The sequence below is a fragment of the Canis lupus genome, chromosome 4 (assembly GCF_011100685.1).
Source record: "Canis lupus familiaris isolate Mischka breed German Shepherd chromosome 4, alternate assembly UU_Cfam_GSD_1.0, whole genome shotgun sequence".
Classification (NCBI taxonomy): Eukaryota; Metazoa; Chordata; class Mammalia; order Carnivora; family Canidae; genus Canis; species Canis lupus.
The window spans coordinates 53,511,913-53,538,983 of NC_049225.1; the positions used below are offsets into that span (position 1 = coordinate 53,511,913).

Genomic DNA, 27,071 nt, shown 5'->3' on the forward strand with positions numbered 1-27,071 from the left:
AGGAGGGAGAGAAGCTGAAGCAGACTTCTTGCTGAGCGCAGAGCCCAATGTGGGGGTTCATCTCAGAACCCTGAGATCACAACCTGAGCCAAAACCAAGATGGACACTCAACCAACTGTGCTACCCAGAAGTAGGTAGAAATGCTTAATATGAATAGAGTTGATAGGAGGCCACTGATTCTGGACACTGACCTCTGCCTCCCTGAGAGGAACACTAAAGTCAGCCTTTGTAACAGTCCTGCCTTGTTTAGCTTATCAAATCTGGATGGAGCAAAAGCCCCCGCATTCTACTCACTTCATCAGAAACGAGTCTGAACAAGCCAGGCACTGTCCATCAGATACTCAGGCATTCTGACAGTTCAGTTCTGACCACAAGCCAAATGTAAATCGAGAATGCCAAGTCATCCATCATGCGTTAGCCACGTGTGAGGTTAATGCCCCATCTTTTAGAAGCACACAAAGGGCCATTTGAGAAGGAAAGTCCCACCAGCTCCAACTGAAACACATAGCCCACATTTGGATCATCTTTCTGAACAGCATCTTGGTTTGGAAGGCACAGCTGTTGCTGAGATCCCTCAATATAGCCTGCTGTTCTCTGTGGAAGCTAGGGTAGATTAGTGTGGTTAACTTGAGATGTAGTAAAGTCCTCCAGCCTGCCCTCTCCTCTAAATAGCCAACCTGCTGGCAGCCAAATGCTGATGTTTGCCAAATTATCCATGTCTGCCTGCTAGTGGGAAAAGCTGGGTGGTGGTTGAACTCATCATATGCCTTTAGGAACATCAGCACCCCTCCCAGGAGCTCGGTTCCACCAAATCAGGACAGGAACAGGCTCTATTTCATACTGGAAACTCCCCTTAGGAACGAGCACTTCTGATCCCGGGAGAGTGGATGATTGACGGAAGTGGCCTTCTCTGACTCAACTCCCAGAGGTGTGGCTCTTAGAGAATTTCATGAAAAATGAGATGTGGACCAAGGACAAAGCCAGAGTCAGGTTTACGCCCCTAACAGCTGTGGCTTTCAAATTGCTTCAGATTGAAGAAGTTGAAACAACAGCTGCAGATTCATTCCTTGTTCTTGGGATGGGAGGTGATGGGTGCAAAATACAGTGGAGACACAAAGGCCATGACAACTTTTTTCTACAGTAAACACCAAACTATGTCTTGGGCTCTGTAAAATAAGATGGAAAATGAATACACGGCATTAGATAGACCCCACCCTTGTGACTGTCCAAATTCAGATTAATATTTTTATTGGAAGATGCCCTAGGCTCATAGAATTCTAAGAAACCTTCGCGTTTTCTAGTCCACATATAGGAACTGCGTTGGCCCTCCTGTCATTCCTCATGCTTATGTCCATGACAGACATTGTTAGTCACAGAGCTCTCGCCTGCTTTCAAACATTCATTCTCATCACAGATGTGGTCCAGGCTCTCTCTAGCAGTTAAAGGAGAGCTGACACTCATGATAAAGATAATTTGCCATCCCTGATCTAGCCCAACTCATACATTTTATACATGGAAAAGTGATGGCCAGAGAGGGGCAGAAGCTACCCAAAGTCACACAGTCTATCGGTGTTATTTGTAGAAAGCTAACTAAAGGGCCTAGAATTCTTTGAAACGTCAAGCAAAAAATAGGCCACTGCTTACTTAACTATTGTGCTATATTTGTTCTCTCTCTTTTCTAGATTCATCAAAATGTTTCTCTAAATTTTGAGGGCTTTTTTTTTTCTAATAGAAAAGCAATATAGCTCTATAAAAATACAAATAAACAAAACCAAAAAACCCACTCAAAAGCAGCACCCACACATAAAACTATTGTGTAAAGTCATGGTCTATAGACCTTTTTTTACAGGTATGTTTACATTTACCCACTTATCTATATTTTTATGCGAGAGTAAATTAAGTTTTATTTTTTAGAGGGCCTGGTCACAAGAAATTCCTAATGAAAGCAATGCTTCAGTTCATACCCTCGATTGGACCTATATTGTACACACTGTTTTGTGACCTGATTTGAGTAAATGTTCATCAATTGTGATGAACTTCTGTTGTTAGACATTTAGACTCTCACCAGTTTCTTACTACTCTATTATCTACTCTAAATCTTTGCTCAAAGCTTAATTGTTTTCTTAAGGGCAAACAAATTTTAAAGGCTTTTGACACACATGGATAAATTGCTCTCCAATAAACCTGGAAGCAAGAGGCCAGGAGTGTCTCTGAAGTACATGCTTTTTTTTTTCAGCAGTTTCACCAACACAAGATGTCATTACTATTTTTCTTTTATTCTCTCATCAGCATGCTTTGTATATCAAGAAAGAGTGTAGAATGTCCAAAGGTAAGGCCACACTTTTGCAGATGCTAGAATGAGAGGCATGACTGAACAATAACAATGAACTCACATTTATTGCAAATTTACCAAGTGTCAGGCATCAGGCATTAACTTAGAGGGTTGACAACAACCCATCTTGTGGAGATGTTCAGGAGGGTTAAGCAACTTGTCCAATGTTCCATGAAACCAAGCTCGGTTAAGTCTGACCTGCATACCACCAACCCCTCAGCCATGCTGCCTCCACAGGGTCACTACAAGTAAATATTTGTACGGTAGTTGATTGTTTTCCTCTGGTAGGACAGACCTGAGCACTCCAGAAGGGAGCAGCCATAAAAATAGGCTAAAAATGCAATCTTAGTTCTCCTAGTCAGTCCTGACCAGAATAGCCCCAATGGACTTCAGCAATGTTTCAACTGGGTTTGAGGGTATGACCTGAGGTAGTATTTTTATTAAGGATTTCTTATGACTGAGAACTCTAAGAAGGAAACTTGAATTATCCCATATAAAAATACAGCCACCCAAGATTACCAGTGGCATTTCCTTTTTATAGTGTTTGGTGCTAATAATAGCCTCAAACTCCTCAATCCAACTTTCCAGCTTTTTAAAAGAACAGTACTTACGAGAATGTCTGAATACTTGTGACTGGTAGGGTTTATTCCATCCAATGTTTCCTGTGTTTTTTCTGGAGAAAGCAAAGGGCTTGGGAGTTGGTGGCTGCATACAGTCTCTGTGCTGCCACAGGGATCTGGTGAGGGAAACTTGGTCACCAAGCAAGAGCCAGAGAGAGAGGCTCAAAAGGAAGCAAGGCAGGGATGAAAGGTTAGAAGAGGACAGAGGTATGAGGGTTTTTATGGAGAACTCAGAACAAGTCAGATTATCTGTCTTAGGTTCCAGGGAGCTTTTCCCAGTAGGAAAAATGGGCTGCTTTCTCCATGTTGTTGTTCTCTGGACAGTCTTGTTCCTGTCCTGCCAGCACTTGGTGTCTGATAGGACCCGAAAAGGGTTGCAATCCTTCTAAGAGCATGGAAGGTCTTGGCAAAGCAGAGAGTGACTTTATGAACCAAAATATTCTCTGAAGGTTTCCAGCTCTTGTTTACTTCAATCTTCCACAGCATGTCTACAGGTGGAGGCCCTCTCCCTTCCACAGCACCTGCAGAACAAGTCACTGTGTTTCAAGGCTCTCTCTTTTTGAAAAAATTATTTTTTGGAGATATAATTTACATCTAATAATATACACTCATTTTAAGGGCACATACATCTCAATAAATTTTGATGGATGTGGTCACCTGTACAACCACCACCACAATCAAGATAAAACACTCTTATCACCTCAAGAACATTCTTATCTGATCCTCCCAGCCAGTGCCCCACCTCCACCCCCACTCTAAGCTACCATGGGTCCACTTTGTATCACTGCAACTTAGTTTTGCCATTTCCAGAATTTCACATAAATTGAGTCAGAGAGTATGTACTATCTTGGTCATGACTTCCTTCAGTAGGCATAAAATGTTTGAGATTCATCAGTGTCATTGCATGTATCAACAGTTCATTTGCAATGGTGAGTAATATACTATTGCATGGATATACCTCCATCTGTCTAGCTATTTGAGTTTGCTTCTTTTGATTATCATGAATGAAGGTGCTATACACATTCATGTAAAAATCTTTCTGTGGGTATGTACATTCATTTCTCTTGGGCAAATATCTAGGAGTAGAATTTCTGGGTCGTGGGATAAGTATATGTTTAACTTAATAAAAACTTGCCAAACTGTTTTTCAAAATGGAATATCTAAAAGTTCCAGTTGCTTCACACCCTCATCAATGTTTGATATTGTCAGTCTCTTGAAGTTTAGTCATTCTCAGTGGTATCAAATAGCATTTCATAGTGGTTTCATTTGCATTTCCCTTCTAACTCATCATGTTGAATATCTTTTCATGTGCTTGTTGGCCATTTGTATATCACCTTTTTCAAAGGGTCTGTTCAAATCTTCTGTCCGTTTTTCTTTAATTGAATCACCTTCTCTATTGACTTTTCAAAGTTCTTTTTATATTCTGGTTACAAGGCCATTATTGGATATTTGCTTTGCAAATATTTTCTCCCACATTGTGGCGTGCCACTTGAGTATCTTTTTTTTTTTTTTTTTTTTTTTTGCTCACTTGAGTATCTTAATAGTGTCTTTCAAAGTGCAGAGTGTTTTGTATGGTGAAGTCTAATTTATCAGTTTTTCCTTATATGGTTTAAACTTTTCTTTAAAAAAATTATTTATTTATTTTAAAGACTTTATTTAATTGAAAGAGAGAGAGTACATGCACAGGGTGAGGGGCAGAGGGAGAAGCAGACTCTCCACTAAGCAGAGACCCCCATGTGGGGCTCAATTCTAGGCTCTAGGATCATGACCTGAGCCAAAGGCAGACGCTTAACTGACTGAGCTACCCAGGTGCCCCATGGTTTAAACTTTTGTGTCCTGTCCATAAAGTCTTTGCCCACCTCCTTACACTTTGTTTGTACTCAGTATAAGTTGTAGGAGGAACTGTGCTTTCCTAAGGGGCAGAGATTGTGTTTGCTCTTCTTTGCATTCTCCCCTGTACCTAGATTGTGCTGGCTACATACACTAGGTATGTAGCTCAATGGTAATGTGATTTCATTTAGTGGGACAAGAATTTATCTAAGTTTTTCTTGTAATCAGTCATGTTTCCAGTCTTTTATCTCTCCCTCCACAGAGATCTCATGGGTTCTGAACCACCTTTGATGACCAATCGATGACTTCCACATCCTCCCCTCTGCCTGGCTTGCCTCAATCCACCTGTTTCCAGCATCTTCACCCTCAAAATTTTTTAATCACATTTATTGGTGGTATCCTAATCAAAAGTCTTTGGGTTGCAGATGCATAAACTCAGTCAAGTTAATTCAAGTAGAAAACAGTGTTTATTGAAAGGCTGCAGGGGGCAATCACACAAGTGAGGGGTGTGGGAAACAGGTGAGCTTGGAGGATAGCTTGCTTGACTTGAGTGACCAAGGAGAGCCCCATAAGCATTTGAAATGAAGTCTGCCTATGTTTGAAAAGGTTAACATGGTGTGAGAAGTCTTCCTGTAAATGAAACAGTGTGCATAAAGGCAGAAAGATAGAAATGTGCTAGTTATTCTCAAATACTCCTTGGCACTATGGTTATTTGGGAGTCGAATTCATCTTCCCAACTGAATTCTGAATATGAACTTGATATTATATTTCTTCATATTACTTTAGAACAAAATAATAATAGAGTTTACCATCACCACCACCATCACCATCAACATCATCACCACCACGAGAACTATTGATTTAACAATTATGTGCTAGGTACAGTATTAAACGCTTTTCCATATTTTTTTTTCTAATCCTCAAATTGCCTTTGGAATTTTATAGCTGAGGAATTTGAGGCTCAGGGAAGGAGTGTTCTTTAACTTGACCAAAGTGATTACTTAAAAGACACAGACAAGGGAAAGACACATCCAGCCAGATCTGCCTGTTCTCAAAGTCCCTTAATCTTGAAGCTTAAGGCCTCTTAAGAATATGGTTTCAACTCTTGACTTGCTTGTTGAATGAAAAAGGCTGCCTGTGATCAGTATTAGAAATCCTCCCCCTGCTCAACCCCTTCCCAGGCGTCTACAACTATTAAGGTATTAGTGCAGCCCAGAACTAAAGATCTTTAATGATGACTTTGTCCATCATGAAGGTTTCTGTCTCTTTGAAAAAGACAGAAAATCATTATTTTTTCTGACAAGTCCTTCTTCAAATGGGATCTTAATCCTCAAGCCTGCAGGAATCTTGACACTAGGAGGAAGTCATTGCTTAGCCACAGTTGGCACTGCTAATCTTTGGGCAACCTGATTCTTTTAAAGTTGTTTCCTTGACTTGGGTTTCTATGTAGAGAACTTGGTTACAGAGAACACATAGGAAGGACTTTGCAACTGATACTGATCAATAAGCTTCAAGAGGCAGGGAGGAAATGATGGGCATAAGTGGCCCCTGGTGACCCTCCTTGAAGCAGATACACTTTTAAGATATCTACAAGAGTGGCTTTTTAAACCCAGGCCCCTATTCAGAGAAAAAGATTACCTTGTGCATGTGTTGCTCTCCCTTTGACATGGAATCGTTGGGCCAGCAAAGGAAACCTTCTCATCTCCATTCTCTGAATCATAATCCGTATATACTATTGAAATTAGTCACAGTCTGTAAAACAGGAAGTGGAGCTATAGAGAAGGACCCTGGCCCAGGAAGTAGTATGAATCACTCCAGTGTGGTGCACTGGGTACCACCCATTGTTGGCATTAAATCCCAACTCTGCCCTGCTCTCAGCATCTCCACCCGCTGCCTGCTCTGGTGATTTGTCTAACACACAGTCTAATAAACATAGCTCTGAGTTTGTTGCTAAGACCAGCTATTTGCATCCATGTAACTCTTTGTATAGTTACAAATTATAATGCAAGGCATTTTGATTTATCAATCTGCCTATCCATTCATTCAGTGAAAATGAACTTGGTAATAATAGTAATTTATGCACCCACCACGGGACATGACATTGTGGCATTGTGCTAGACATAGAAGCTATGATGCGTGCAATCATGGTCACTGCCATCATGGAATTGGTAGTCCAGCGCAGTGATGTTTTGTTTTGTTTAAACAATTCAGTGAAATTCAATTGAATTGTAATATAAAAGGTATTTCTTACTGAAGATTATAGTTGAAAACATTGAGACAAACTGATTTAGTGGAGGTTATTGTCAAAGATTCCTCTGACTATCCTCCTCACAGTCACTGGAGAGTTGATGGGGTCTCATGAAGGAGACAGAAAATATTATTACTATTGTTGCTTGTAATAGTATCCGTCAGGCATTGTATCTTGCAGGGAAAACAAAGGTTATCAAATACACCTGTCCTTGCCTTCAATCGTTTTGGGGATTACCCTCAGGATGGAGGCACTCAACATCTTTGTTTGGTACACCAGCCACTTCTGGATGATCTGGTTTCTATCTCTCAGTTTCCCTTTATATCATTCATACCACTTCCCTCCATCCTTCTCAAATGCCCTCCTGACCCCAGCTGCCTGAAAATACCTCCTCACTTTTGAACACTCAGCTTAATGTGTCACTCTGTGCCTTTGCTTCTTGTTTCATCTTTCACAGTCACATCTCCTTTTTTCTTCTGGTTATGGCATCCTCTTTCCTTTGGGAAGTCCTCCCTCTCTCCCATCACCACCACTACCACACTCGATGTGGCGCTGGTGATAGGCAGGGCTCCTAGGGTGGGCTCATGATCCAGACCTAGAACTCCATGTTCTGGATACTGCAATTGGTCCAAGGATGGTATACAACCCAAGGAGGCCAGTCACAGTTTGTGAACCTTTTATGTTAAGATAGTTCAGGTTGGGTCTCCAAATGGTCATGACTATACAATGTCTAACTTTATAGCATCCTTATTTGTCTACAGCACATCTCCTACCATACTGTAAATTCCCTCAAGGCAGGGACTGTTCTTTGATTTTAAAAATATGGATGTGTATGAATTTGTATGTGTATAAAAGTAGTATATTCTCTTTGTAGGAAAGTGGTGGGCAATTTGCTGTAGAAAAATTTTAAAATACACAAAAAGGTTGTTAAGCACTTGTAATCTTCCCTCTCCCAAAGATATATTTTTAAGGATTATTTATTTCTTTACTTTAGACAGAGAGAGAGAGAGAGAGAGAGAGAGAGAGAGAACACATAAGCAGGGAGGGACAGCGAGGAGGGTGAGGGAGAAAGAATCTGAAGCAGACTGTACCGAGTGTGGAGCCCAATGTAGAGCTTGATCCGTGACCCTGAAACCATGACTTTTTAAAAGATTTTATTGATTTATTCATGAGAGGCACAGAGAGAGAGGCAGAGGGAGAAGCAGGCTCCTTGCAGGGACCCCGATGTGGGACTTGATACCTGGACCTGGGACCATGTCCTGAGCCAAAGGCAGATGCTCAACCGCTGAGCCACCCTGGCATCCCTGATATCATGACTTGAACCGAAACCAAGAGTCAGATGCTTAACTGACTGAGCTACTCAGGGGCCCCTCCAAAAGACATTTTAACAGTCTTTTTATAATGCAGATACACATAAAACTCACATTTTACACAAGTAGAATATAATTGAACATATGACTATAACTTTCTTCACATAAGTGATATATTGTGAAAACTTTCCCATGTAATTAGCTATTTTTCCTTATGATTTTTCTTGGCTATCAATTATTCTTAGATGGAAAATTTATCATGGCCTATTCATCAAAACTTTTTTTGGAAATTTAGGTGGTTTCTACTTCCCATTACTATAAAAAATTCAGTGTCTGGTTTACACCAAAGATGATACTGTGAAGAATGGTCTTTTCATTGAAAGATCCTGGTCAATGAGATATCCATTTGACCAGTGTATAGGTTATCTATTGCTTTAACAATATTACCACAAACTTGCACTTTAATACAATGTAATATGTTATCTCAAAGTTTCTGTAGACAAGGGTTCAGGCATGGCATAACCAGTGTCTCACCAAGCTGCAATCGAGGTGTTTGGGTTGCAGTATTGTTGGAGGTTCAACTGGTGAAGGATCTGCAATCAAATTCATATAGTTATTGGCAGAATGCAATTCCTTGCAGGTTGCCAAAATGAGAGCTTTGTTTTTTTTTTTTTTTTTTTAAGATTTATTTATTTATTTTAGAGTGGGGTGGGGGGAGGTTTAGAAGGGGAGAGAGAACCTCAGGCAGACTTCCCACTGAGTGTGGAGCCTAAAGCAGGTCTTGATCCCATGACCCTGAGATCATGACCGGAGCCAAAATCATGAGTTGTATGCTTAGCCAACTGACCCACCCAGACTCCTGGAGAGCCTCAGTGATCTGCTGACTCTTGGCTTGAGGCTACCCTCAACCTCTTTGTTGCATGCCTCTTTCCATGGAGTAGCTCAGAGAGAGACTCCTGTCTAGTTGGGTGTTACACTTTTAAGTAACGTAATTATGTACATGTAATCACATACAGCCTGTCACCTTTTCTAAATTTTATGAGTTAGAAACAACTCACAGGTCCTACCTACACTCAGGGGAAGGGATCACACAAGAACATAAGCACCAGTGTGGGAATCATAGAGACCGCCCTAGACTCTGCCTCAGTGAGTTTCTCAGACTTTCTTGATACCTGGCACCTATAATGTCTTGGTAACTTTTTTTCATGGCACCTCTAGCCCAGAAGAAACACCTAACATTTTTTTTTAATTAAGTAGTTATATCCAAACAATTTCATAAATATTTATATCCTAACAATTTAGTAATCATTTGAAAAAATAGTACATATAATTTGAAAGAAAAAAATAGTATTTTATTTTATTTTTAAGCAACCACAATATTTACTAATGGATTTATACTTCTGTTGGGCACTGTAGGGCTTATTGGGTCTTCAAATCTTATTGAGTGCCATTATTCACATCTCCTGATTTCAAAGAGTATTTACTTTTGACACAGCAACTTCAAAAAACCCAGCTTTGCAAAAATATCATGTCATTGAAGAGAATGTAGTACAATTTAATGTTGGAACTGTGAACTACTCCAAATTAATAGTTTCTGTAGTATCCAACAAATGTCACTGTGCTTCTCTCAAAAAATGTAAAAATAATCTCATGACACCCTGTGAATTTATTATGGCTACCAAGGGTGACTTGGTACATAGTTTGGGAACCATGGCCATATGGAAAAATTTTTTTGACCTTGACTTCATACCATATACAATATCAATTTCTGATAGATTGAAGATCTAAAGGTAAAATGAAAATAGTAAAGCTTTCAGAGGAAGAACATTTTTTCTTATCCTGGAGTGGTGTACAATCTCTTGAATAGGATTCAAAAAGTACTAAACATAAAAAATTGATAAATTCAACAATTAATATAAGAATTTATTTTCATCAAAAGTGAGTGAAAAGGCATCTTATAAAGGGGAAGAAGGTGTTTGCATACATATATCTGACCAATGGCTTACAGCCAGGATGTTTAAAGAACTGCAAACTGAGAAGAAAAAGACTACTCAGTAGAAAGATGGGAAATAGACATGAACAGACTCCAGAAAAGAGGTTATACATTGGCCAGTAATTGTAGGAAGAAGTTTTAATCATTAATCATCAAGAAATAAAAATTGAAACCATACCTCAATACCAACACACCCACCAGATGGCTAAAAAAATTTTAAAGTTTTATCAAGGGTGTGAAGAAACCAGAACTCTTTTACAAAGTTGGTCGGGGTATAAACAGGTGCAGTCATTTTGTTAAACTGTGTAGTACTATCTACTAAAGTGGATCATATACAATGACCCAGCATTGTCACTCCTGGGTATATACCCCAAAGAAATGCAGATGTATCTTAACCAAAATTTGTACACAACAACCCAGTTTATAACAGTCTTAGTCTGGAAACTACCCAAATGTCCATAAATAGCAGAAGAGATGAATAACTTGTGGTACATTCCAATAATGGACTACTATACAGAATAAGCAACTCATAACTGCATAAACAACATGATGGCATCTCACAAACATAGTGTTTTTTTTTTAATTTTTATTTATTTATGATAGTCACATACAGAGAGAGAGGCAGAGACACAGGCAGAGGGAGAAGCAGGCTCCATGCACCAGGAGCCCGACGTGGGATTCGATCCCGGGTCTCCAGGATCGCGCCCTGGGCCAAAGGCAGGCGCCAAACCGCTCTGCCACCCAGGGATCCCATCACAAACATAGTGTTAAGCAAAAGAAGCCAGGACATCCCAATCTTCTTTCTTCTCCCCCCACTCCCCACAATGTAAACTGCTTAACTGTATGATTCCATTGATATAAAGTGCAAAAAGAGTAAATTTAATCTATATTGTTAAAAGTCAGGCTAATAGTTCCTCTTGGTGGGAAGGGGATCTGTGAGTAGAAATTGGGCTTCTGGAGTGCTGGTCATGTCTTCTTTCTGGATCTAGGTACCAATCACATGGCTATATTTAGGTTGTGAAAATAGTTGAGTGGTATACATGTGCTCAATACATGCATGTATGTTGTACATCAATACAAAGTTGAAAAAAATGTTGCCGTGAATATCCTTATAGCTATATTTTTACAGATATACCTGTTTTTTCTCTTTTGACTAAATTCCTAGAAGTGGGACTGCTAAATCAAATGGTTTGAACATTTTTTACAACTTACAATATATGTTGCTAACTTGTCAGGGCTGCTTTTATTTATCTTTGTCTCCCTGTGCCTAGCGTCATGTCACTGACTGACATTTGAATAGGTGAACAGACGAATAAATGAGGGCCTTCCTTCAATTCCTTGAATGAGTCAGGCCTAAGACCAGGTCCTATTTGTTCTGCCCGGAAATCTCATCCCCCTGTACTTAATACTGCTGACTCTCAGCTTAAAAAAACTCAACTGAGAGCCTTTCTCAACCATGCTGTCTGAAGTATTCCTCCTCTTATTCTTGTCTTATCTCCTCTTGTTTACAAATCCCAATGCAAAATTATTATATTTGATTTATTTGTGTAGTTGCTTGCTTATTACCATCCTCCCACTGGACTCTAAGTACCACAAAGATAGGAATGACATATATCTTGCCCACTATTTTATCCCAGCATCTACCTAGCACAATGCCTAGGAAGGAGAAGGCTTTTATATTAATGAGACATTTTCAGCCGCAAGGGTGGCTCAGATGGACTCAGACTTAAACAAAAAAATTGTTTTGGCTCATTTAATTGAGAAATTCAAGGAGTAGGTTTTCTTCAGATATGCCTGGATCCACAGGTTCAAATAATATTATTAGAAACTTTGTCTCTTTTATTTCTCACCACTATTTGACCTCATTCTTAGGCAGGTTCTTTCCTGATACAGTAGCAAGAGAACTACCCACACAGCCCCCAGGTTACATTGCTATCTCAGAAAAAAGGAAGCAACTTTTTGATAGAGCTGTCAAGAGTCTTGGGGTGGATGCTCATTGTTCCAGCTGAGGGCCACATAACCAGTACTGAGCCAAGCATAGTGAGTATGGGGATGGAGCTCTACACTCAGTTTCTTTGACTGTCTCTGAATGGGTGGATGGGTGGGAGAGGGGGCTCTACCCCATCCAAACCAGAAATGCAGATGTGGACAGGTACAAAACCACCTGGCACTAACTTACTTGCCTAACTCCCAGTCCTACTTACCACTTGATCAGCTGCAGGGACTCAGCTCTCTTCCTGGGTGTATGCAGCCGTTAACCTAAACCAAGCAGCTGAGACCTACAAGTAATTGAGCTATTTTCCAGCTAAATGGGGCCAGCTAAAATTAAGTGTTTCCCTGAACCTTGATTGCCATTTTTATTCACGCAATATATTGGCATTCCCTGAATGCCTTTGCCCTTTACAATTTACTTGGGAGTTAGGTAGAGGTCTGCTCTTTGTAACATAGGGGTGGAGTTCATATATAACTTTTTCCTCCTTCCCAGTCCTTATCCTAAACTAAGTCTTCATATATAGTTTTCTTGATCTGTTTAAATCTCATGTCCCCACCCCTCTGTTTTACCCACCTCCTTCACCCACTTCAATCAGATCAACCTAAAGCTGACTGAGCTAAGTGACAAATAGGAATTTTCTCATTGGTATGCAGAGGTACATCAGATACATAAACTCACTGGCAGCCTTAGTATTCATTGCCTTGCAGACTCATCACTTTAGACTTCCAATTTGGCTCCTTTTTCAGGGTTTGTCCGTGACCTTGAGGAAGTCAATTCCCTCTTTCTGGACCTTGGTAGCTCTAGCTGTAAAATGAAATAATTACCTTGTCTGCTGAATAAGATGGTTTCTGAAGTGCCCTCTCAGATCTCTGATCCCAGAATTACCTTTCTCCCTCCTTAGCAACCTGGTGATGAGAAGGTTAACATTAAATGTGAGTTGGCTGTGGGACCAGCCACATGATTTGTGGATTCCCATACAAAATGTCCAAAAATTATTAAGGATTTCAAGATAGTAACAGCAAAGTATTAAGTCAAGTATGGGGCTCTTCTGAGAGCAGGGTCCTGTGCAACTGCCTGGGTCCCACTTCTGTGAAGCTAGTATGGATCCCTGAATTAATTAGATAGGATTAACCAGCTATGCTGATGCCCTTCCTCAAAATTTTGCATTTAACCTCCACCATCTTTTGCAGGGATAGTAAAATCAAATATCTGTAGAATAAATGAGTGATGTGGGCTGGTGATGGTGGTGACTGTGACAAAATGGAGAACAAATATTATCTCTAAAAGGAGCAGCTAATATTGTCTGCCAATGTGAGGCTAATACTGTCACCATGTGAGGATTTAGTCTTACTATTGTCCAAACTTTTAATGTTTCTTTATTTTATTTTATTTTATTTATGATAGTCACAGAGAGAGAGAGAGAGAGAGAGAGAGAGAGAGAGGCAGAGACACAGGCAGAGGGAGAAGCAGGCTCCATGCACCGGGAGCCTGATGTGGGATTCGATCCCAGGTCTCCAGGATCGCGCCCTGGGCCAAAGGCAGGCGCCAAACCGCTGCGCCACCCAGGGATCCCAAACTTTTAATGTTTCAAAAGAAATCAGGATTAGAATTAAAAAAGAAAAACTCCTGAGTTTTTTTTTAAACATTGTAACTATTGAGAAAAATTATCTAAAATTTGTCAATGAGGCAAAAGGATAATGGCAATTCCTTTTAATGGCATCCAAGAGCAGTGGTTCTCAAAGTGTGCTTTCTAATCAACAGTATCAGCATCACCTGAGAATAAAGCATTAGCATTTAAATACTTATATATAAGTGATGTGAATAAAAGCAATGATACAAGGGACAGAAGGAGTAATTGAGATTATTTTGTTATTATAAGGTATTCACACTACCTCTGATGTGGTACAGTATTATTTGAGAGTGGACTTGTATTAACTGTAAATGAATCCTGCAAAATATAGAGTAACCACTAAAAAGTTTTAAAAAAAGAAGTATAATCAGTATACTAAGAAAATGGAGTCATCATAAGATGTTCAAAAAACCCCACAAAAGGCAGCAAAAGAGTGGAAGGCAAAAATAAGAACAAAGAACAAGGACAACAAATAGAAAACAAGTAACAAATATGATAGATATCAATCCAGCTATATCAATAAGCTCCTGGAATATCATAGTCTAAATGACCCAACTAAAAAAAGATAGATTGTCAGAGTGAATTAAAAGACTTAATTATGTGTTGTATACAAGAAATCTGCTTTAAATATAAAGACATGTATAGCTTAAAAGTTAATGGATGCAGAAAAATATACCATGCCAAACACACTTCAAATGAAAATCGGAGCAGCCATATTAAGTTCAGAGAGAGCAGATATCAAAGCAAAGAAAGTTATCAGGGATAAAGTAGAGCATTACATAATGATGGAGTCAATGTTCCAAGAAGACATAACAATTCTTAATGTGTCTATGCCTAACAATAGAGCATCAAACTATATGGGACAAAAATTAATAGAATTTCAAAGAGAAGTAGATGAACCACTATCATAGTTGGAGACTTCACCACCCCTCTATCACAAATGGACAGAGTCTGCAGACAGAAAATCAGTAAGGATAGTTGAACTCAACAACACCATCAATCAAGTGGATATAATTGACATCTATAGATTAGTTCATCCAGCAATAGCAGAATACATATTTTCCTCAAGATCACATAGAACATTCTTCATTATAGACCACATTCAGAGCCATAAAACATACTTTAACAGATTAAAAAGAATAGAAATCATACTATGTCAATTCTCAGACCACAGTGGAATTAAACTAGAAAGCAATAACAAAAGGATAAATGGAAAATTTCCAAATACATGGAGATTAAACAGTACATTTCTAAATAACACATGGGTCAAAGAAGAAATCTCAAAAAAAATTTAAGACTATTTTGGGTTAAATGAAAATGAAAAACAGCTCATCAAATTTGTGAGATACAGTGAACATAGTGCTTAATGGAAATTTATTGAACATGTATATCAAAGGAAAAAGATCTTAAAAATAATTTAATTAAGGATTATTTATTATTAATTAATAACTTATTCATTAAGGATTTATTATTAAATTAGGATTATAATTATGAAACTATAAAAAGAAGAGCAAATTAAATCTAAAGTAAGCTCAAGAAAATAAATAATAAAACTGGAGCAGAAGTCAATTAAATTGAAAACAAGACATCAATATAGAGAGTCAATTAAACCAAAAGCTGGTTCTTTGAAAAGATCAATAAATTGATAAGCATCTATCCAGGTTAACTATGAAAAGAAGACAGAAGACAGATTACTAATATCAGAAATGAAAGAGGGGACATCAGTACAGATCCTATGTATATTAAAAAGATGACAAAGGAATACTACGAACAACTCTATACCCGTGCATTTGGTAACCTAGATGAAATGGAACAGTTCCTTGAAAGACCCAATTTGCCAAAACTGTCTTGATTAGTGTTTTGCACCTTATCCTTTGTAACATCATACTAGAAGTTCTAGCTAATGCAATAATGCAATAAGATGTACAGATTGGCAAGGAAGAAATAAAATTGTTTTCATTTGGAGATAATATAATCATCTATGTAAAAGATCTGAAAGATTGACCAAAAAAAAGCTTCCAGAACCAATAGGTAATTTTTACAAGATTGCAAGATATACAAGGTTAATATAAAAGGCAATCACTTTCCTATATACTAGCAATGAACAAGTGGAATTTGAAATTAAAAATGCAACATCCTCTTATTACCACCCTCCAAAATGAAATACTTAGGCATAAGTTTAACAAAACATGTACGAGATCCATATAAGGAAAACTATAACTTTGGTGAATGCAATCAAAGAAGAACTAAATAAATGGAGAGACATTCCATATTCATGGGTAGGAAGATTCACTATTGTTGAGATATTAGTTCTTCCCAACTTAATCTATAAATTCAGTGCAATTCTTATCAAAATCTCAGCTTGTTATGGATATTAACAAAGTCATTCTAAAGTTTACATAAGGAGGCAAAAAAACCAGAATAGCCAACACAATATTGAAGGAGAACAACACTGGACCCTACTCAACTTCAAGACTTACTTTAAAGCGACACTAATCAAGACAATGTGGTATTGGCAACAGAATAGACAAATAGACCAATGGAGCAGAATAAAGTTCCCAGAAATAGACCCACATAAATATAGTCAACTATTCTTTGACAAAGGAGCGAAGTGCAATACAATGGAGTAAAGATTTTTCCTTTCCACAAGTGACATTGGAACAACTGGACAACCACATACAAAAAAAAAAAAAAGGAATTTAGATAAAGTCCCTACATTCTTCACAAAAATTAGCTAAAAATGGATATGTAAACACAAAACTATAAAATTCCTGGAGGATAATATAGGAGGAAACATAAAAGACCTTGGGTATACCATGACTTTTTAGATATAACACCAAAGGCACAATCTATGAAAAAAGATAATTGGTAAACTGGACCTCATTGAAATGAGAAACTTCTGCTCTGTGAAAAACAGTGTCATTAGAATGGAAAGATAAGCAACAGACTGGGAGAAAATATTTGCGAAAGACATTTGGTAAAGCACTGTTATCCAAAGTATGCAAAAAACACTTAAAATTCAACAATAAGATAATAAACAGCTTGATTTAAAAATGGGCCAAAGATTTTAACTGACACCTCATCAAAGAAGATATACAGATGGCTAATGAAAATACTTTTGATACCGTATTTTGTTAGGAGATTGCAAATTAAAATGAGATACCACTACATGTGTATTAGAATGGCTAAAATCCAAAACACTGACAACAGTGTGGAGCAACAGGAACTCTCATTCATTACTGGGGAGAATGCAAAATGGTACAGCCACTTTGAAAGACAGTTTGACAGTATCTTACAAAACTAACATACTCTTATTTTTTTATTTATTTTTATTTTTAAAAGTAAACACACTCAACATACAACTTAACAATCATACTCCTGGGTATTAACTCAAATGAATTGAAAATTTATGTCCACATAAAAACCTGCACATGATATATATAGCATATTTATTCATAATTGCCCAAGCTGGGAAGCAACCAAGATGTCCTCCAGGTAAATAAACTGTGGTATATCAAAACAATGGAGTATTATTCAGCGATAAAAAGAAAGAAGCTATCAAGCTATGAAAAGACATGGAGGAACCTTAACTGGATAGTGCCAAGTTAAAGAAGCCAGTCTGAAAAGGCCACACATTCCACCTATTTGACACTCCAGAAAAGAAAAAACTAGGGAAACAGTAAGAAGATCAGTAACTTGCAGTTTGGGGTTTAGGAAGAGAGATGAATGATTTTTAAGGCAATAAAACTACTCTGTGTGACATATATAATGGTGGATTCACGTCATTACCCATTTGCCAAAACCCAAGGAGTGTATAACACCAAAGTGGACCCTGATGTAAACTCTGTACTTTGGGTGATGATGATGTATCAGTGTAGGCTCATTACATCAATCATAACAAATCTACTACTCTGTGGGTGGGGGATGTCAATAGTGGTGTAGGTTGTGCATATGTGGGGAAGCGGAGTAGAACGAATTCTTTATACTTTGTTCAATTTTGTTGTGAACCTAAAATATCTCTAAAAAAATAAAATTAATTTGAAAAATATATTTCCTGTAGGGTCCTGTGGGAGCAAACAAGTATCAAAGCCTGTTTCTTGGCTGCTCTGCCAGCTGTGGAGGCACCACCCTGTGCTTCTGATAATGGCCTGAATTCAGCCCAATTTCCAGAGTGACAAGGAGAAGAGGAGAAAAAAGGCAATTTGGCCAGGAGTCTGAAGCTGGGGTTCCCTGTAAACTTGGCATGAGAGATCCCACAGACATCCCAGGCAACTTCCCCTCCTCAAGCATCAGTGTGCTCATCTGTAATAATACCAGAATAGCATAGTGGTTTCAGACCATAGTGGCTTCAGTGGCTCTGAAGCTCCTCATATTTCAGTCTGAATTTGGGCTTTGTCTCCAACCTAGCAAGTGCATGAACATGCATGCATTGCCACCTAACTCTAGCCTCAAAGTAGGAATATCAGTAGTACCTATGGTGGAGGGTTGTCCCAAGGATAAAATGTGATAATGCACTGGGCTCATTGTAAGCCTTATGCAATCAATTATAACTATTATTATTAGGTGGACATATTACATTGCCAAAGTTGGACCCTTTCTGACCTATAAAATCAACAATTCCATATGGTTTGAACTTCTATCTCTTATGGGACTGTTATGGGCACTAAATGAGATAATATAGGCACTGGGCTTGCTACCATTTAAAGTGTTCAATACATGATATAGTGATTATTATTTTTTTTAAGATTTTATTTATTCGAGAGAGAGAGAGCACATGTGTAGGGTGGGGGAAGGAGAGGTAGAGGGAAAGGGAGAAACAGACTCACGGCTTGATCCCAGGACCCCCAGATCATGACCTGAGCCAAAGGCAGACACTTAACAAACTGAGCCACCCAGGTGCCCCAATAGTTATTATTATTCTTATTATCCACAATCCTGGGGATGGTACCACCAGGTGAGAAATCAAAGGACCCAAGACACACATCAAGAAACTTGATCATCCTCTGTAACTGTCCTTTCATTTACTTGTCAGTTGCTACTCCCATCTCTCTTTTCCCTCACCTTCTCCTCCCCTAATTATTATAGTGGAGACCTTGTCTTAGAAATCTTTGTATTTGTAGATTCTAGCAAATGCTAGGTACATAGTAAGTATTCATAGAAATGCTGTTGAATGAGTGATTCCAAGAGCTTTATGGGTTCCACAGGGGTTGGGGGATTTGCTTCTCCTATGGATTAGTGGGCCCAAAAAATAGACTGAAGACTAGAATCTTGAACATAACCAAGAGACCTGAGTAAAAGACCTCTTTAGGCTTTAGTTTCTTCTGTCAGAATGGGTCCAATAATCCTGACCTTGCTCCATCATAGAGTATTTGAGTTATAAGAGTGTTGCTGGGAAACTCCACATCTATTAGAGTGGCTAAAATGAAAAGAACTGATGATGATACCAAGTTCTGATGAGGATGCAGAGCAACTGAAACTCTCATATATTGCTGGTGGGAATGCAAAACTGCACAACCACTTTAAAAAATACTTTTTGTAGCTTCTCATGAAGTGAAACATACATTTAACCACAAGACCTACAGCAAGCTCACTCCTAATTATTTATCCCAGAGAAATGAAAACTCATGTTCACACAAAACTTGAATATTTATAGTAACTTTACTCATAATCATCAAAAACTGGAAACATCCAAAGTCCTTCTACTGGTGAATGGATAAAATCACTATGGTACATCCACACAATGGAAAGCTACTGAATAATAAAAACGTGATACCTACTGATACATGCAACAACATGGATGAATCTTAAATACATTTTATTGAATGAAAGAAGTCAGACTCAAAAAAAGAAAAGAAAGAAAGAAAGAAATAAGCCAGTCTCGAGCTGAAATCTGTATGGTTCCATTTATATAACATTCTGGAAAAAGCAGTGCTATAGGGACATAAAGCAGATCAGAGTTTGCTAATGGTTGGGAGTGACAGGAAACAGGAGGGAAGTGTTTGGGGTGATCTTGATTGTGGAAGTGGTTATTTGTTAAAACTCATAGTCGTGTAAACTTAAAAAATGGAGAATGTTAATGTATGTAAATTATAGTCAAATAAACCAGACTTAATTAGTTGCTGGGAAAATGGTTTATTTATTTATTTATTTATTTATTTTTATTGGAGTTCGATTTGCCAACATATAGCATAATACCCAGTGCTCATCCTGTCAAGTGTCCCCCTCAGTGCCTGTCACCAGTCACCCCATCCCCCTGCCCAACTCCCCTTCCACTACCCTTTGTTCGTTTCCCAGAGTTAGGAGTCTCTCATGGTTTGTCACCCTCTCTGATATGGGAAAATGGTTAATAAAGCAAAGTTACCACTGGGCCAACATTATTACCATTGTAAGGGCTAATGAGGACAATTCTCCTCAGGGCAATTTGGGAGTGCGCTGAGCCAGAATGAAGTAATAATTATCAATTATTTAATTTATACTTTAATTAAACATTTATTGTGCCTTCCAAATGTTGGGGGGATGAGAGAAGAGTCAGGTGCACCTCCTATTCACAAAAGGCTCACAATGTAGTGGGAGTGGGGTAAGAAAAAGAAAATTATAGTATAACATGATCATTATCTTTGATAATAACCGAAGAATCAGTATATAATTAGACTCTTCACACATTACACAATTAAAAGGACAAGCTAAGCATTATGAATACACTCCTCACCCCTTACTTAATAGCAGTGGGGTGAGGATAATAAAAGCTAGCGTTTATTATTGACTGCTTACTTTGTGAGAGGTGTTATTCTAAGCACCCATTTAAGCTTCACAAAAACCCTGAGTTAGGAGCCATCATAGGTGAGTTTATTTGCCCATGGTCTCTCAGCTGAAAGGATAGCAAATGGATTTAAACCTTGGTGTGATGGCCACCTCCTAACCATGACAGTATACTGTAGCTAGAGAGGAAGAGTGACCTGGACCACCTAGACTACCAAAATTGAAAATTGGCAACCGGTTGTTCTAACTCTGCCTTAGTTTGCCTAACATCAGAGGACAGAGTCAAGCACACAAAAATCTCTGTGTAAGACACCAGGTTAAACCATTATTCCTCTTATGATCCTTTTCTGTGCTTACCATTTACCCACCCACCCCTATTACTAAAGTAATATGTAATTATTATAAAAAAATGGAAGAGGCAAAAAAAAAAAAAAAGACAAACAAAACTCAAGAAATCAAATTAAACAAAAAAAATCTTTATCCATCCATAGTCTCACCACCTAGCGGTAAATACTGCTAGTATTTTGGCACATTTCCTTCTAGTCTTTTTAAAAAATGTCTTTTATTTATATAGCTGAGATCATACTTAATTTTGGACTTTTTTTTTTGCTTAACATCAGAGCATGAACTCTTCATAAACATTATTTTAAATGGATGTATAATAATCCATCACATAGATATTCTACAATTAATTAACTGTTCCTTCACTGTTGGATATTTAGGTCATTTCCAATATTTTCACTATTATAAATAAAACTATTATTAACATTCTAGTTCATAAATCTTACAGATTATTTTTTTAGGATAGTTTCCCAGAAATGTAATTACTAGGCTAAATGTCAAGAATATTTTAAAGATTACGTAGAGATGTAGTATTCTTTAAAAACAACAAACACATTCTTTACAAACAAATGGAAAGGTTTCTAAGGGGTCAAAAGTTGTTTGTATGCTTGTTTCTGTGTATAAGTATGGAGGGGGGCGGATGAGAGAACTGGGAACTTTCTCACTACTCGGTCAGTGTGGCTAACCTGACTTCTTCTCTTGTGAGCTACTGCCCAATTTTCAGGGGCACATGCTGATTAAATATTGATCACTGAGTGCCACCAAATGGAAGCAAATTTCGTGTATGGAGTTTGTATTCCTTTTGCAAGTATATTGTCCACAGAATCAGAAAGACTCAATACTTGTGTTTTTCACAAGCAGAGAGCCCTTTCACTGCCATTATCTCAACAGCTTTTCATAGCTCCTGAGTGAAATGGGTTGGGACAGCCATTAACATTCCCAGGTCATTGTTTAGAAACTCAGACCCAGGAAGAAGTGACTTACCCAAAGTCACAGAGCTAGTTGGAGAGAGCTGGGACTAGAGTTTTAGTCTCATGGCTCTAAGGCAAAAGTTCCTGTTATGGACTGAATTATGTCTTCCTCCCATTTGTAGCACCCGCCCCCCATCCATATGGTTGAAGCCCTAACCTGCAGTGTCACTATATTTGAAGACGGCCTATGAGGAGGTAAAAAAGATTAAATTAAGTACTAGGATGGGGCCTTGCTCTGATAGGATTAGTGTCCTTACAAGAAGAAGAAGAAGAAGACCAGAGCGCTCTCCCTGCACATACACAGAGAACAGACCACAGGAAGACACAGCAGAAGGCAGCTATCTACAAGCCAGGAAGAGAGGCCTCACCAGAAATCGACCCTGCCAACGCCATGAGCTTAGACAGCCTCCAGAACTGTGAGAAAATAAATTTCTGTCATTTAAGTCACCCCGTTTGTGTTATTGTGTTATGGCAGCCCTAGCGGACTAATATAGATTTTGGTACCAAGAAGTTGGGGGGGGGGGACTATTGCTATAACAAATGCCTAAAAATGTGGAAGTGTCTTTGGAACTGGGTAATAGTTAGAAGCTGGATAAGTTTTGGGGTACATCCTAGAAAAAACACCTAGGTTGCCTTGAAGAGATTGTTGATAGGAATCATATGCTCTGGTGAGGGCTGAGGAATAAAAGAAGAGCTGTTAAAGAAAGAATCTATTATTAGGGTGCCTGGGTGGCACAGTTGGTTAAGTATCTGACTCTTGGTTTCAGCTCAGGGTGTGATCTCAGCATTCTGGGATCAAGCCCCACATCGGGCTCTACACCCTACAGGGAGTCTTCTTGAAATTCTCTCCCCACCCCCCACCCCCAGCCCTCCTCATGCTGTCTCTCTCTCTCTCTCTCTCAAATAAGTCAATGAAATTTATTTTTAAAGAAAGCATCTATTATTTTAGAGAAGACACACATCATCATGGACAGAATGTTGGTAGAACTATGAAGTTTAAGGTGATTCTGACGAGGCCTCACCCAGAGCATGGAAATGGAAACTGGCAGAAAGGCGATCCTAGTCATAAAGTGGCAAAGAACTTGTCTGTTTTGTGGAAAGTAGAAATTGCAAGTGATGAACTTGGATGTTTAGCTAAAGAGATTTCTAAGCAAAGTGTTTAAGGTGTGGCCTTGTTTCTCTTTGTGGTTTATAACAAAACATGAGATGAGAGGGATAAATGGAGGGGAGTGCCAAGCCAAAAGGAAGCCAGTTTGAAGATTTGGAAAATTCTCAGCCCATCCATGTTGCAAAAACCTAAAATATGTGTTCTAGGGAGGGCGCCAAGGGTATGCCTGGCCAGCTACTCTATAAGGAGGTCACCCATGCAGTTCATCAGCCATCTCAGCAGAAACTAGGAATAGAGATGGGTTGTATACCAGCAGGGACACTTTCAGTTTGGACCAAAGGGAACAGAGAAGGGGTAAAATAAAGGAAAGCTGTTGGACTTCTGGGATTCTACAGGACAGGACATTCAAGCTATTTGTGTCTTGTGCTTCCCAATATCCAGTATTTTGTTGAGTTGTGCAAACTTGGGTTTGAAGAGGCTCAGTGAGAGGAACAGATGACAAGACATCTGAGGCTTGGTTTCTAGAGCCAGCCTTGGCTTTGCCAAAACTTGCTAAGGGATCTTAGGCAAGCCACTTCTCCCTGATTATCAGTTATCCATCTGCAAGATAAGGTGTGCTGCATCAGGCTCTGGAGTTAGACAGATGTGGGCTTGAATCTAGACTGACATTAGTTGCATGACCTTGCACAAACTACTTAGCCCCTTAGGTTTGGTTTTCTCGTCGGTAAAACAGGGTAAAGGCACCTACCCTGGGGATTACTGGGCTAATTAAGAGATGATGTATGCGGAGTCCCCGGCACATTTTAAAGGACAATAAAGTAGTTCATTTCCTAGATTGATTGATTGATTATGTTAATGTATGCAAAGCACAGAGGCCAGTTTCTGGCACTTAGTAAGGGCTGTATTGGTCTTAGTTACCATTTTTTTTTTCTTATTCTAACAGATAGTAAGTCCTCAGTAAGTGAGCTCCTTATTATTGCTTTCAGGCCTCATTGGCCCTCATTTCCCTCCAAAGCCCTAAATCCTACCTATACCTAATTCCGTCCCCCCCGCCCCCTCGTCCACTCCCAATATAGCCGTGGTCTTTCCCGTCCTAGTACTTTTGTCTACTCGGTTTTCTGGGCCTGGTGCTCCATTTCTCTTCCTCGGGAGCTCAGATGTCTTCCCCACTGGGAATCCTCTCTCCACCACCCTCCTCCTCCCAGTCAAAGGAATGGCTCCCTGATTTGTGTCCTGCTAAGAAAACAACTCCATAGAGCGCTTAGTTCTTTGTGTCGGGTTAACTCTTAGGCGTCGGCCTCCGAGAGCAGCGGCCTCCGGGGCACCGTGCTGGGCGGGTCGCCTCTGGGTGTCACCCCACGCGTCCAGCTCGGTGCGGGACACAGGAAACAGCCCCCCGCCCCCGCCCCCGCCCGGAGGGGTCCACGGTAGCCCCGGGAGGCCCCTGGAGGCCCGGGCCCGCCCACCGCGAAGCCGGCCCCTCTGCGGGCGCGCACTCCGCCCGCGGCCCCCCGCCACCCGCGCCCGCGCCGCGCCCCGGGGTCCCGGCCCCTCCCGCGCTCCTCCCCCCGCGGCGGGCCCTGCGGAGCCGGGCGGGGGCGGAGCGTCGCTGCCGATGGCCGGGAGCCGGGCGGGGAGGCGCTGGGCGAGCCGCGGGCTCCAGACGCGCCGCCGCGGGGCCGGGGGCTGGCATGGGCGCGTGCTAGGGGCCGCGGAGCGCGCGAGGGGCCGCGGCCACCATGGCCCGGGGCGCGGGCGCCGTCCGGCTCTGCCTGCTGGCGCTCGCCCTGCCCGGGTGGACCACAAGTAAGTGCGGGGAGGGCGCGGGCGCGGGCGGGGATGCGGCGGGGGAGGATGCGGCGGGTGGGCTGGTGGCCCGGGGACCTGGGGGGCGCCCCCCGCGACCCGGCGGAGCTGCCTGCCCGGGGCCCCCAGCCTGCGAGCCGCGGCTTTGTTCCCACGCGGTGCGCCCCGGGAGGGGGGTCGCGGAGACCCGGAGACCCGAGCAGGCCCCTCCCTGGCTCGCCCCCCTCTCCTTTCTCTTTCTCTAGTTTTCCTGCCTTTTTCTTGGCTTCTTTTCCCGCTGCTTTCCCGGTCTCTCCTCTTTTCTTAGTCTTTGTGTGTGTGTGTTCCTATAAATATGTTGATAAAATTGGAACCATACCGTACGTACAGCTGTGTGCCTCGCATTCTCCACTTCACGTGATGAGCCCACATCGTTACATTCCCCCAAAAGACGCGGTTTTAAGGACTGTGGATCACAGCAAGACATCGCAGAAGTGTAATCTTCAAAAAGTTAAAAACGTTGACTCCCATAGATATAGGATGAATGGGTGGCAAAGATTCCTTCAATTCATTAATGAGGCGGTGAGTAGGATGGTGAAGCCGGTTCAAAGCACCAGAGGAACGGGCGGTACAGGCATCAGAGAAAACGTTGAAGCCATGTGCTGGGACAGATACAAAAGCGGTCAGTGCCCCCATAGGGTCAACCAACCATCATTCTTAGTTCTCTTTCCGTCATACTCAAGTCATTTGCATCTCTACCAGTCAAAAATCTACAGCTGACATATAACTTCACAGAGTATGGTCTTTTAATTCGTTGTGAATTAAAGCCAAACCAAGGTGCATTCCCCTAGAAAAATTTGGTGATCTATGGGAGGGCCTCTTAAACAATGCTTCAGTATGACATTGAAAGGACATCCTGCTTGCTTTTTGCCTCATTTGCAAGTTTTGGACAATTTTTCTTAAGCTGTACTGTCTTCCTCTACTCTTTAGCCTTGCTTTTAGTATTTTTTTTTTTTGCGATCATAAAGATAATTTCATTCTTTAAACATTCCATGAACCATCATATAATTCTTTTTTGTTGCCAAAAATCTAGACTTATCGGAGCCACCAGAGTAGGGATATGCTTCCCTTGGTTTTCCCATGAATATCAAGCACCTAGTACTTGGTAGATAGTTAAGCATTCAGAAAACACATTACAAATAAATGAATGCATTGCTTCTGATTTTTACCAGTATGATGAAACTAATGCTTGTCTAATGAGATCATTTTTTTCAGATACATTTTGATTGAGAATACATTATATCAGTAATCTGAAAGGAACATCAATCACCCATAATCCTGCCACTCTACCAGAACAACTGGGGCCATCTTTCATACCACTCATTGTATTCTATATGATCGATGTGGTTGGTTTGGAAAGAATAGATTTTGGAGTCCTCACTCGCACCCTAGGAGTCCTATGGACTTGGCCTATTCTTGTGGAGACTAATTTATCTAGGTCTTGGGAAATTACCATTTTATTAAGGTTACCTGCAAGAAAGTGCTTATAGTCTGTAGTGCCTAGAACAAGTCTTACCTCAAATAGGTTTCAGTTCACCTTTCTTGAAAAATAGAAATCCTGCTACTTGTCTTGTTTTGAGGATAAAGGGAAACTAAGAGGTGGTAGTGATTTGTAAAGTAGGAAGTGATCTACAAATGGAAACTTGCCATTAGGGATCTTGAGGTAATGTGATGATGCTCTGTGGATCTGGGAGCAGTTTCATGGTGACTCTCCGTAGTACTGCTGTGAGATAAGCAGGCAGGTATCATTGTATTCATATTACAGATGAACAAACTGAAGCTCTGTGGGAGTAACCCATGGGCCTGACTTCCAGAACATACCCAGAATCCGACCACTTCATTCCTCTCTACTGAGCTCATTTCAGTCTGAGCCACCATCGTCTCTCACCAGGTCCCCAGCCTCGCCTTCTTGCTTCTATTCTCACTTGTGCTCCCTCCTCCACTGTACCCCCCTCCTCCACCATCTCTACCCAGCTGGCAGAATGATCTTTTAAAAACTGAATACAGCTCATATTGCTCTGTGTCTAAACCCTCCAGTGCCTCCCAAGTCTATTTATAATAAAATCCAGACACTTTCCATGGCCTCTGTG

The 27,071-nt window shown here is 40.3% G+C and overlaps 1 protein-coding gene and 1 long non-coding RNA gene across 2 annotated transcripts in view; one reads left to right on the forward strand and one right to left on the reverse strand.

Annotated features, from left to right (window-relative positions):
• LOC111095571 lies at positions 1 to 25,668 on the reverse strand. The gene is made up of 4 exons (XR_005358364.1): positions 25,301 to 25,668; positions 6,421 to 6,534; positions 2,944 to 3,473; positions 1 to 1,166 (listed from the first exon to the last, which is right to left on the reverse strand). It is a non-coding gene; the product is annotated as an uncharacterized LOC111095571 (long non-coding RNA).
• ADAM19 (ADAM metallopeptidase domain 19) overlaps positions 24,816 to 27,071 on the forward strand; it is an 83,270-nt gene continuing 81,014 nt past the window's right edge. Inside the window, exon 1 of the mRNA XM_038534916.1 lies at positions 24,816 to 24,942. Within this exon, the coding sequence (XP_038390844.1) occupies positions 24,876 to 24,942 (67 nt within the window). The 5' untranslated portion in view covers positions 24,816 to 24,875. The remainder of the gene's footprint in view (positions 24,943 to 27,071) is intronic.